The sequence below is a fragment of the Falco cherrug genome, chromosome 4 (assembly GCF_023634085.1).
Source record: "Falco cherrug isolate bFalChe1 chromosome 4, bFalChe1.pri, whole genome shotgun sequence".
Lineage (NCBI taxonomy): Eukaryota > Metazoa > Chordata > Aves > Falconiformes > Falconidae > Falco > Falco cherrug.
In genome coordinates this window covers 39,240,146-39,252,710 of record NC_073700.1, presented here as the reverse complement: position 1 = coordinate 39,252,710, position 12,565 = coordinate 39,240,146, and the positions used below count along the sequence as shown (strand labels likewise).

The 12,565-nt window shown below is 46.0% G+C and overlaps 1 protein-coding gene across 2 annotated transcripts in view; it reads left to right on the top strand.

Annotated features, from left to right (window-relative positions):
* AXIN1 (axin 1) overlaps positions 1-12,565 on the top strand; it is a 76,650-nt gene that overhangs the window by 36,205 nt on the left and 27,880 nt on the right. For both annotated transcript variants that reach the window (XM_055708890.1, XM_055708889.1), the window contains exon 3: positions 5,660-5,800. In XM_055708890.1, the coding sequence (XP_055564865.1) occupies positions 5,660-5,800 (141 nt within the window). The remainder of the gene's footprint in view (positions 1-5,659; positions 5,801-12,565) is intronic.

Sequence of the window (12,565 nt, the reverse complement as noted above, 5' to 3'; positions counted from 1 at the left end):
GACTTCTTTGTTCTGATGGTAGATTAATGTAATCTTGTAAATCAGATTTATTGGTGGATGCTGTTCTAATCCTTTGTTTAAAGGTGACCGTGCTGCTCGGACACTCTTGTCAGCACATGCTATTTAAATATGCTGAAGGGATTTGCTTCGGCTCGTACATCATAAGCTAACATGTGCACCTTTTTTATTTGATTGACTGGTTGTGATAATGAAATGTGCTACTGCATGAAAGATATGACAGTCACCCACTTGTTGGTAGATGTAAGTATGAGAAGTAAGAGAGCTTTGATCATGTCTGGCCAACCAGAGACACAGCGAGCTGTCATTTTGGAAGCCTTTTTTTTTTTTTTTTTCCTTGGGTGGAAGTATGTAACTTTTAAACTGAAAAATTAATTTTTTCACACTGAATAAATGGGAGATGTCAAAATAATGAGCTGGAAGGGTGTCTCAGGATTAGACTACATCCTCCCAATCACAAAGGCAAAATGCCCAGAGACATGAAGTAGGAGTAGTGCTTAGTGCTGGTTTCCTCCTGCAGATGTTGGTCTGTAAATAGTCGTCTTCAGAAATGCAGGACTGTAAAAATTTGAACTAAACTGTCAGAATTTGGTGTGAAAAAGCAGGGTGGGCACACAAAGACTCCGTAACTGGGTCTCGTTGAGCTGCAGCCCTGGTCTGTGGTCTCTGGGCATCATCCCTCAGCTCAGCCATGACCTACCAAAAGAGGAAAGGAGGAATTGTGTCCTGCCATGATGTTCCTTGCAGCTGTGCAGGATGGAGGGTATCACAGCTGCTCGACCTTCCATCAGCTGTGGTGAGAGAACTTGAGTTTCTGTCGAGCCCATTTTGGGGTGTCCTTCCCTGCGACTTGCCAACATCCCCATGTCTCCTGCAGCTCAGAGCTTTCTAAGGCAACTCATAAAGTGATGATCATCAGCTACCTCATGGCTTGCTGCCTAGAAAATGGGATTTCTCCCCTGTTAAAAACAAGCTGCTCACCTAAAACCATGGTGACCAAAGGTTTGGAGTATGTCACAGGAGGAAATCTTCTGGAAGCACTGTTTAGGGGGAACATAAGCAGAATGCACTGGGGTTTTGCAGTTGTCAGCTTTATGAGTCTTTATCACTTGGGTTTACTAATCTAGTGTCTCAAACAACTGCTTCCTTGATAACACAGGGGTTTGGAGGAGCCTCGCCATGCCACTGGCGAGCTGAATGTGCAGGCAGGTGGGGGACCCTTGCAAGAGGAGGACTGCCAGCCTGCTTGGGTTCTATCACAACATCAATTCTTTTGAGTAAAAATTTTCTTCCAGAAGATGTCAGTGTCATAAAAATTCAGTGCTAGAGTTGGGGAAGATGGTAACAGTGAAAAGTGGTGGATCAGCTCAGCTTCCCTGTTAGACTGGGAGCTGCTCCATCCACACTGGAACTGCTGGCAGACTTGGGAAGACCATGTCTCTCAGACCTGCCAGTAGAGCATTGTGCAACTTAATCCCTCCAGTGAGAATTTAAATTCTACAGAAGTGAGTTACCTAGAGGTCTTTCATCTCCAAGGAAGTTTCCTTCTTGCCGTAGGTTTTTTTTTTCCCATGCTTGATGAAGAACATCAATGAAAGCGGTATGTAACTGTTGAGAACCGAAGGGAGTGCCGTGTGGATTTGGCTTTGCAGGCAGGATCTGTGAGATCTTCCTCCCACTGTGGGTGTTGAAGGTGATGCAATTCTGCCCCAGAGCATGCCGGCTCTGTATTTTTTGCATAGAGCAAAGAGCAGCATGTTCGGTAAAAATCTGGGACTTTGCATCTTTGATTTAAAATGGAAATAGCCATCACGTGAAGTTGTGTGAAGGAGACTGGGGATCCCGGGCTGGAAGTAAAAGGATGCCCTTAGGGAGTCACAATGCTGTGGGAACTCCAGCTCTAGGGCAAGAGGGCTGAAGAGGACCTTACCTCTATTCTCACCTATATTGAAGCTCCAAGATCAGACGGTGCTAATGTTCAAAGTGCTGTGTGCTGGTCTTGGTTGGAGGAGTGGGAAATTTGGGAATGGGATGCAGCCAAGACAACATGCAAAATAAAAATAAACTGAACAGGTAGAAGGAAGCCCTAAGGAGATGCTTGCTGGTTTTCTACAGCAGTTTTGGCCCTTGTCAGCATTACCAGAACTTAGACTGATCAGTGGAGGGCTTTATGCAAAGAAAAAGCAGCTGGTCAGGTTGACTTACTTGGGTCGCTGTGATCTCTATTATAATTGTTCCCTATGTGATTATTTTGAGGGTTGAGCAACTGAGAGCTGCAGAGGAGACATGCAGCTTTATTTCTGCAATGTGCGAAATGTTCTGTGTTCGTTTCAAAAACGTTCATTGCTCTTTCTGTCTAAAAAAATAAAATGAAATTCCAGAGGTCTACAGGAATTTTTGTGGAGTCTAACTTTAAATGCTCACCTTTCCTTTTATCGCCCTTATCAGCACATGGAGCTCGGTATGTGAGGTTTTTAGCTGACATTTCAAATCGCTCTGAGTGTGCGTGTATCCCTTTTAAAGCAGCCTCCCCTCCCAGATCAGAAGTGACCAGGTTTTTTTGTTAGACTCCATGTTCCTTTAATGTTTTCCTCCTAATAGATGTTGAAAGCGTTCTTCAGAGGCACGGCACAAAACATTCAAATAGTGATACGAGCCAGCTGAAGAGAGTTGTCAGGGAGAGGGAACATTAGGAGAAGGATTGAATACAGATGGATTCCTCAAAAGTAATGTAACCTGTTATGATTGCTTTGAAATCCTATACCCTTTCCATCTACTTATGCTTACCGAAAGTTTACATTTGCATTGATGTATTAGAGGCAGAGCTAAAATGGAAATAATCCCTGTTGTATACATGCTTAAGTGTGTAATTTTGACTAAATACAGTAGTTGTGACCAAATGCTTGCCTGCCTCCTCAGTGGGAAGCCCACAGCCACAGAGTGCTGCAAGAGAGCCTGTCCATCCGGACTCCTCCAGAGGGGCCAGGGACCACCCAGCACCCATCTGCTCACTCTTGGTTCCTTCAGCCATCTCAGATCCATACCCAACAAACTGTTCAGATACTCTGATGATGTTCTGTCTTTGTAACAACAGATACAAAGGAGAAATCGATTGATCTGTGCTATTTATTCTGTATATCTCAGTGCTTTCTTAATATACTGCTAGAATAATCTTGTCTCTTTCAGAGAGTCCCGGCAAGAAGGTCTGCTAGAAGTTGGTGCTATATTTTAATTGGGTTATCCAAAAAGCATCCTTCTCTTTGCCCGCAGGGAAGGCCTGAGTTATCCATCATTCCTGCCTCAATTTAAGAGGTTGTATCAGCCTCCATCACGCAACTGTCATATCAGATTTGACAGGAGGGTTGCACTGCACAGCTCTGCTTTAATGTTCAGAACTGACCATTACGCAAGGGGAAAACTGGTGAAGGGGGCTGCTAAGGTTTTCACTTATTATACCTTGCTTTTTACAGTGAACTTGTTCAAATTATTTCCAGTCTTAAATGTTTGCCCTAGAAAGCTGCTCTGAAATCTGATAGAATATAGAAGTAAAGTTGCTCCAGTGCACATTTACAGCAACAGACAAAAAGTTTGTGTGCTGGAAGATGTCTGTGGTGACTCACCACCACAGGGTGCCCCTAAGCATTCGTACCCAACTGACTCTGTTGCACCCAAGCATGGAGAAACTTCACAAGGCTCCCTCTTCCTCAAGCAGTTGTGAAAAACCTCAGCTGACTCAGTTTTGAATGCTCTTTGCGCCACTCTGCAACTATACTGAGCTTCGTCATCCAAGGAGAAATAGCTTGGAGTTTTTGTTGGTTTGTGGCAAGCAAAATGTTAGTTTTCTTTTTGTGAGAATAGGAGGGTAATTTGTTTCTAACTGACCCCATAATGGACCTAAACCAGTATGATTTTTCTTAGTGACCAATGAACACCCATGGCCTCTTGTATTACAAGGAAAATTGGTTCTGTGTCTAGAGCAGAGGGGCAGGGTGAATAGGAGCTACACAAGCAGTGTGTTAGCTGAAGGCTACAGTCCTGTCAAATTCAGGTTTTAAAATAATTTGGTAATGTAATGCTTCTATCTTTGTAAGTGAGTACCTTACTATAGCTAAATGATTCTGAAAATCTCACCTTAAATGGGTTGTCTGCTAGTCCCAGTTCAGGTGGTGGCTGTCCTGCATTCATCCTCTGTACAAATGTGCCAAAACTGCTAACTTGTCCCTTTGCTGGTGTCTTCCTCACCTCCGCTCCTTCCATCTGTGCATTTCTCATGGGTTTCCTTGTCTTATCTAAATGTAAACTCATCAGGGCAGGGACAGTTTTCTATTGTCTGTAGAACTTTGACCGCTGCAGTACAGCCAGAAAAGCTTTTCACAGCAGAACGGGGAAGCACAAATTGCAAGATGTGTCCTCCTTGGAGGTGTTTGCTCAAGGTCCATTACAAACCACATCAACTAGGTGCCAGTTACTGAGTTACTAAATAAAACCTCATGCTGATGAGCTTTGTGATCTGAATTAAAACAGGACTCTGATTTTCAGAGCTGGTAGCAGAGCTTGGAAAACCCAGGATTTCATCAACTTCAAGATATCTTGCAAATGCTGCTCTTCATGCAGAGGGGTAGGCAGAGAGAGTGGGGGATTAAAGGATGCTGTGTTGGTGTGAACATTTCAGCTTGTTCCTCCTGGCAAATTGCAAAATGACTTGCAGTGACAACAATCTGCCTGCGTAGCCTGACTGTCCTGTGGTGTACCAGAGCTGGAGGCACATTGGCAGCAGTAGCTTTGCTACGCCGGTGGCAGTCGGTGTGAAGGAGCTCTTGCCTGCTTGTTTCACAGGCTGCTTCACCGTTAATGCAGCTCTCCTCCAGAGCAAGGAACTGGCTTCCCAAGTTAGCTCACAGAGGCAGTCTCTCTTCCTCTCATTTGGTGGAAGGGAAGGAGGCTGGTCTGCTTGCACGTGTACTTGAACAACCTGTCTGCAGGACAAGGCATGTGGTTGTATACAAACTAGCCTCCATGGATCCATGAACAGATGATCCATTGGAAAAGCCGGTGTGATCAGATGGTCCTTCCTGGTGGAATTTGCAAGTGTCTGATGTACCTGCGTGTGACATTTGAGGTCAGCTTTAGATACTGCATTGTAAGCAACAGCCATTTTGTGCCTTACCTCCCTCCCTTGGCAAACATGTTGAAGAGGAATGTAAAGGCAAGCACAGAATGGGTGAGCTGTGCTACACATCCCTCACTGTTGGAAGAACAGAAGCTCATTTTGACTAAGAAAAATGCTGTTTTGTTATCTAGGTATTGTTTTTAGATGTTCTACCTTGCTCATAGAATGACAGTGTGAAGCAGTTAGCCCATGGACACCATAAATCCTGGTGGGAACTGGAATTCTTCCATATAGTCTTGTTCCCTCCCTTCTTCATCTCTTAACAGTATCATCTTCATTAATCCATGAATTCCCTTTTGCTTCCAGTTATGAGTCAAAGGGTTCATGGTTCAATCAGTGCCACTTAGTGTGGACACAGCGTATTCTGCACCCTGTCACCAATGCTGGGGCTCCATGCAGAGTCCTTCTGCCTAGTGATGCGGAGCTGGTCGTGGTTGTGTCCTTCTAATTTGACTCTCATTTTTCTTGCAGGCATGGGTCATGGAGAGAGCCTGTTAACCCTTACTATGTCAACACGGGCTACGCGTTGGCACCAGCGACCAGTGCCAACGACAGCGAGCAGCAGAGCATGTCCAGCGATGCCGATACAATGTCGCTGACAGACAGCAGCGTGTAAGTAACTCCAATCTGGTGGGACAAGAGTGTGTTTGTTGCTTTAGCAGTGGTGCTTCTGCTGCGTTCGTCTGGGGGACGCTTTGCCACAGCCGGTGTTGGGGGCAATATCTGACTAGACCAAGGTCATGATCATTCCCACTTTCTTTTCGAGTGGGGTTGTTTTGCCACTGTGCAGGCTACTTAGTCTTGGCAACATTTGCAACGTAAAATGTTTATATTGAACTAAAATAAGTGAAGCTTGGTCGGAGTTCCTGCAGTGTTTCTTGCCAGATGCAAGAGGCATTTGAAATGTTGAATGGCTTTATAGTAAGTGATTTGAGATATAGTATCTTCTGAAAGTCAGACGGAGCTTTCTGATTACCTGGGTACTTCTCTTGAGGTTTTTTGCTGCCAAACTGTGCTCAGCCTGCAAATGCTTTTCAGTAGGACTGGTGACTGACCAGTTCTAGTTTATGTCTGGTGACCACTGCATTTTAACACAACTTGTACCAGTAAGCCCCTGCCAAATCTTCTCTGCTTTTTTCTAGTCCTGACCCTCATGACAGCGCCCTGTACCTCACCCATGAGATACCTTCCTTAAAGATAGTCTGCAAAGAGAGAAAAAAGGGGTTATGAGATTCTGTTGTGACTGCATCTCTGTGATGAAAAAAAGGATTTGAGGGAAAATATTCAGTGTTTGGTCTGGTTTTTAGTAGTGCAAATGCAAAGTGTGTTTCTGTAGAGCAGAAACCCTTTGATTCTTCAAGCGAAAGATGACAGGTTTACAGAATTAGGAGAGGGTTTTATTAACGGCAGTGCTGTAAACACAAAGTCCTCCAAGAGCCTCGTTTAGTGTCGCTGTGAATGTCAGGAGCTGTCAGACCTTGTTGGAGAAACTTCCCAGCCTGTGTCATGGATGTTGTTAATAGGTGCTGCAACAGTTCCCCACCTGCCTTCCGTTAATACAGTGAGCTGGTGAGTGTGCGATATGCTAAGGGGGCTTCTGTCTCTGCTGCGGTGGCTCTGTGCGAGCAGGTAGCATGCTTGTCTCTGGCTCTGCGGGGGCTTGGGGCCATTTAGGAGCAGCTGTTGAGTCCGGTCTGCTCCCTACACCTTACACCTTATCCATCTCATGCTGCAGAATGGAGGAGGCCAAAGGGGCATGGGAGGTGGAGGATGCCCCTGGGACAGAGAGCTGTAGAGGACCGCTAATTAAAGGCTCCATTTGATACAAATCCAGCTGCTTAGCCACATCCTTCCGTGATTCTTCATATTCATCAATTTATATGGAGTACTCTGAAGCTAGCAGGGGTCATGTAACTTCTTGTTATCAGGAGAGACAGCTGTAAGAACTCTTCAAAATTAATTAGCTTTTAACACTTCTACCAGTCCAGCAGGCTCATGGAGTTGCGCTGATGGTTATACCTGCAATAAGTTGTGATCATTTATGCCAGAGTTCTTCACCCTCCTAATTTTTATTTCAGTAGCCATAATTTATTTCTTTTGCAGGCAGAATGATTTCTGTTTGACCATCCTATGCATTCTTTTTTTCTTTGCTCCTTTTTCCTTTAGGCACGTTATCTCTCCTATGACCACCACAGGCTGCTTCTAGGACTTTAATTACCATTGATACATGTGATGCCTTCTGTTAATAACTAACCCAATCTCAGTGGTTCATTTTAAGTAAGTCTCAAAAATCATAAGGGTAAAGCTGTGATCTTTGTTTCTGCGCATCTCAAACTGAATGCATGCAGATTGATCCCCAAACTGGGATTCTGGACATACAGCCTTGACCTTTGGCTTACGAAGACTCTGTTTTCAGAGTTTCTTTTCTGTTTTCGTTGCTCTTCATTTCATTCTTTAAAACTCCAGTACCAGGTTTTGTTCGGTTTTTACATGGCATTGCTGAACCTATCTGCCTCCTGAGTTTCAAAGGAATTTTTGCAGAATTGCTCAAGGCAGCAAAAATGAAGAACAACCAGACGCAAGTTAAAGAAGGGACTCCTGCTGCTTGACAAGACTTACATGTCTCGGTGCTTTGAATTTAGGCCTCCTCTGAGGAAAGTGGCAATAAAAGCCTCGTTTGCTGATGAGTGAGGTTCTTCCCTGTGTGTGATGTTTACATACAGCAGTCAAGCTCAATAATGAAATCTGGCTTCTGCTCCAAGGCAGCACGTGAACGGGGTGTGATCCCAAGGCAGAAACCTCTGTGACCCTCCATCAGAGGAGAATGTGTCCGGACAATCAGGACACAAGCATCGGCTAATTGAGGAGCGTTAATAAACTGGGAAAGCAGGCGGGTGCACAGAGAGCATGGCTGGATGCAAGGCTTGCTCTTGCAGTGTTGGCCAACTCAAGTCGGTGGAGAAGGCGGACACACCGAGTGGTTGCTTGTACTCTGATGTATTGCGGTTATCACCAGCTCCCTTCCAAGCTCTGATATTGATCATGGCAGCGCAGGGTTTGGATGTGGCTGCATGCACAGCCCAGCACAGCCCAGCTGTGCAAAGCCACTAGCAAAGACCTGGGCAATGCTCTGGCCAGCTGGCCTCCTGAGCTGGGACGAAGGGAGGCAGGCACAGGCTTTTCAGGAGCTCCCAGCTCAGTGAAGTGTTTTTTAAAATAATTTCTGTGGTACCAGCTACAAGCACGCTTGCCTAAAAGACAAACTTTCAACAGGATGTCTTTCCAAGCACTGGTAAATATTATTGAAATGGGTTGAATTTATGTAACAAGTGTTATCAGTCCCTGTTGTTGGAGAGGTTTGCTTTCTGAGTGGCTTAAAAAACATTGCTCTTAAATGCCTGTGTTCCACTGATTATTTTTCAGTCTTCCTGTGTCATATGAATTCCTCTGCGCTTGTAGGCAAAACAGCTCCAGTCCTCTCCGCTGAAACCTGTTTTTATAATCGGCACGGCAGCTGTGTTGTTTTAGCTGGTTTGCGTGGAGGCAAGGTCTGGAGAGGACACGGTGAAAGGCTCCGGCGAGCACTGGCCCAGCAAGTGTGCCGTGGCCGCAGGTGGGGCTGAGTCGCTCACCGCTGGTGTTCGGCGGTGGGTCAGTGGTGGGTCGGGGCTTTGGGGCTCTGCCTCCCCCCTGGGCTGCCTAGAGCCTGCCCCAGGCTTGCAGCAGCATTTCCAGTGCAGCCCTGAACTTCTCTTGCTGTCTCAAATAACCCCTGCACACAGATAGCATCTTTCCCAAGTGGAGGAGACAGCCTCTGGGTGGGAGGGGTTGTCACAACAGGGATGCTCAGGGGAAATTAAGGCAGCTGTAGGTAGGAAGGCAACAGGCAGAAGCTGAAATGCACTAAATTGCCATGTAATGTTCTAATTCAGATGCAGAAACGCCTTAGGTCCATGTCTGTCTTCTCTTTGTTTCTGCAAGAGCTTACATGGGGGATACAAGAGATAATGTCTCCTCTTCAGCCCAGTGTTGTGGTCCAGCTAAACAACAATACCCCTTCCTCTGGGTCTTACCCTGTGGCTTGTCTTGGTTGGGAGACAGCTTTGTCTTTCCCCAGAGGCTTGGAAAGCCCTCCCGGTGCTGGTGGGCTTGGCCAGAGGGATGCTCCTTCTTCCCCAATTCCAGTCAAACCTGCCCCAGAGGAAGGATGGCCATTCCCTGAAGCAAAAGGGTTTAGGACAGTGGTTACTCTTTCAAAAAACCTTGCAGATTAAATATTATTCCTCAGATGACTGGCCTTTGTCCAAAATGCCTGGCGATTTTCCCATCATATGTCTTTGTGTGAGAAAGGTCTCTCAGTGACGGTGGTGCTTTGATAAGAGTAATTGGTGAAAAATATCAGTTTTGCTGTGGATTTGTTTCCTGTCTTTCCTACAGCCAGTGATCCAGAATGACCTTGAGTTCTGCTATATTAAAACAAGTTTAACACCCAAATGGTGATTTCCAACTTGTTAGGCTTAATGGTTGGGTTTGGAGGCTGTCTGCAGAGACAAGACAAAGACAGCCCTTATTAGAAGAGTCCAACTGTAGAGCCACAGCAAAACCTCCCTGCTCACCAGAGGCTCTTGCAGGTTGGTTCAGAGAGGAGAGGAAGCCCTCGTGTTTCCCCAGTAGCAAACCAGTTGCATTATCATTAAACAAACGGTAAAAATACTCTTGCTCCCCCCATTGCATTTCAGTGCAGAGCTTTCTGGTACTAAAGAAAATTGTGTGATGAAACAAGGAAAAACAGTTTGGGAAAGTTTTGTTTTAAAAGTAAATGTGCTCTCAAAAAGTTTTGATTTTATATATTTAATTTTTATATATATTATATATATATATATATAAAAAAAAATTCTCTATCTATTGAAAATATCTCAAAGCAAGCTACCTGACAAAAGGAAAACAAAAGTGCGGTATTGGTTTTTCCTTGCTTTCCCCCCATCTATTGAATAAGGTTTTGTTGGGATAAAATTAAAGTGCTTATCTTTGAATTTGCTTCCTCTGGTTGAGTTGGCACAGTACATTGAACGAAGGAATGTTCCAAGTTCAGAGGTGGCATTGGGGAATCTAGTTAAAATGACATCAAAGGCAGCACAGCGGGGCTGAACATGTGTTTGAAGCCGGATAGATTAGAGGCCATTATCAGCCTTTCGCTACTGTGCTGGGAACAAAAGTCGCTCTTTCCGCTGGGACTGCTGCTGGGGAGAATTAAAAAAAAAAAAAAAAAAGAGAGAGAGAGAAAGAAAGAAAAATTGCACCTTCTAATATAATGCCGCTTTTCCTGCGAATGACCGTGTGGCTTTAGCGTGCGAGTTGTGCTCTGGCACCCGGGTTTTGTGCAGTGGTTAAGCTGAAATGTTGTCTATCGATGCCGACCAGCAACGGCTAAAATAATCCCCCAGATTATTTCCACATACACCCTCCTGTAAAAATTGTCAGTTGTTTTGTTGCCATCAAGTCTGGAAAAAGCTGCATCGTGATGCAGTGAAAACTCTTTAACCATTGTGACTCTGAAGTTATTTTTCAAATGGAGGTTTGTCATTAAAGCAAATGAAGCCACCTAATGAAAGCTACCGTAATCACCTGTCTGTATAGCAGCGCTTGGGGGAATTGCTCTGCTCCTCTAACGTGTCAGCGGGGTGATGCTCCCAGACGTGCTCTTCCTCCTCCTGCATTACCTGCAGCCACTAGCCAGAGCTGTAATTAGCCTGGCTAATTTTCTGTTCTCTCATTTGTCTTCCTACTAAAAAGCACTTGTCATTAAACACAGGTTTTATTTTATTTGAATGGCGTTTCATTTTGAACGCCTGGGTTACTGCATGAAATTGTATTCTTCAGATGTAGTTTGGTGGCGATTCTGCCTGCACCCACGTTCCCGGGGAGCCAGCGCAGCAGCAGGCACGATGGAAATGGGCAAAGAGCTGCTGGTGACCATCCTTGCACAGGCTTGTAACTCAGGAGGTTTGCAGGCAAAGCGCCACTGTAAATGGTGTTTCCCTTGCCAAATGGCATCTCGGCTTTAAAACTCTCCTGGTTAAACTGTTTTATGTTCTCGAGAAGCAGCTATGCTTGGCAGTTGGGGAGGGGGTAGGTGCTAAGTACATTTGGCTTGTGCAAACATCGTGTGAGATGCATTGGGACTGGCTCATTTGCACTGCTCGGAGTGGTGCGGGGCTGGGAGGAGACAGTGCCAGTGCATGGAAGTTACTCGGTACTTTGGACAACGGAATCCCTCCGTTCATTTCCACCCGTTTCTGTGGCACTGCACAGCCTTCCCAAGCAGTTGCTTTTACTGAATCGGGGAAATGTGTAAAATAAAAAAGGAGAGCTCCAAACTGCCGAGCTCCAGGCTGGCATTTGTTTTTGCATTCGTTGATTTTTCTCAAAATAATCCAGTGTCACCCGGAGATGGGCCTGTGTCCTTATCTCATAACTGGGCTCCACTTCACTCACATTCTCCTCATCCCTAGGTGTAAGCAAGGTGGTTGCAATGGCGAGAACAAAAACTCGTTTCCTTTCTTTGCCCAAAGTCATACTCAGCCAGTGGTGCTTTGCCGTTAGGGGGGGCTTAGCAGAGTCTGATGCCTCTGCCCCCCATTGCTGGGACCCGCACGTGCCCAGACCCCTGCCTTTGCTGTAGGGCTGCATGCAGCTCATCAGAGCAGGTCTGCAGTGTCCCCCAGCTTGCAGCAGAGCCACGGACCTGGTTCCCAGTCTGTCAGGACCCAGCATCGTTACCACCACTGTCTCTTCCTCTGCAGAGACCTCTGTCACTTTCAGCATGGGCACAAACCCGAGCAGAGCTGGTTCAGTTGGGTGTCGTGGCCCATGGCGTCCCTTCCTAACCTCATCCAGCCTCCTCTGGGGAGAGGCTAGGTTCTTCTGCACAGTAGCTCCAGTATTAAGCCCATAATTTCAGACTGAGCTAGAGATTGTCTTAAGAGCAGCAGAGCCTACCCCTTTGCTTTGATAAGCCATTTGAGAAGTTGTCACGCTCTCTTAAAAATATATACCTTGTTCCCTGACCAAGTTCCCCTTGGTGTAGATGCTCGCTGAGCTCCCACTCCTCCCCCCCCTCCTAGCCTGCCCTGTGGTTTACTGTGTACATTACGGGCTCTTTTATAGAAAGCAACCAACTATAAAAGGTACCAGGATGTGGTCCAAGTCCTTCTCCCTGCCCTCTGCCTAGGGCAGCGGTCGCAGGAGCCCTGCCTCGCTCTGCTCCTGGCAGATGCCATGTAAGTGCCCCCAGCACCCAGTGCCAGAGCGTTACTGTTGTGAGGACCCGGGCGAGCATCATTCCCTGCATGGATTCCTCTTGCTCTGCTGCACTCG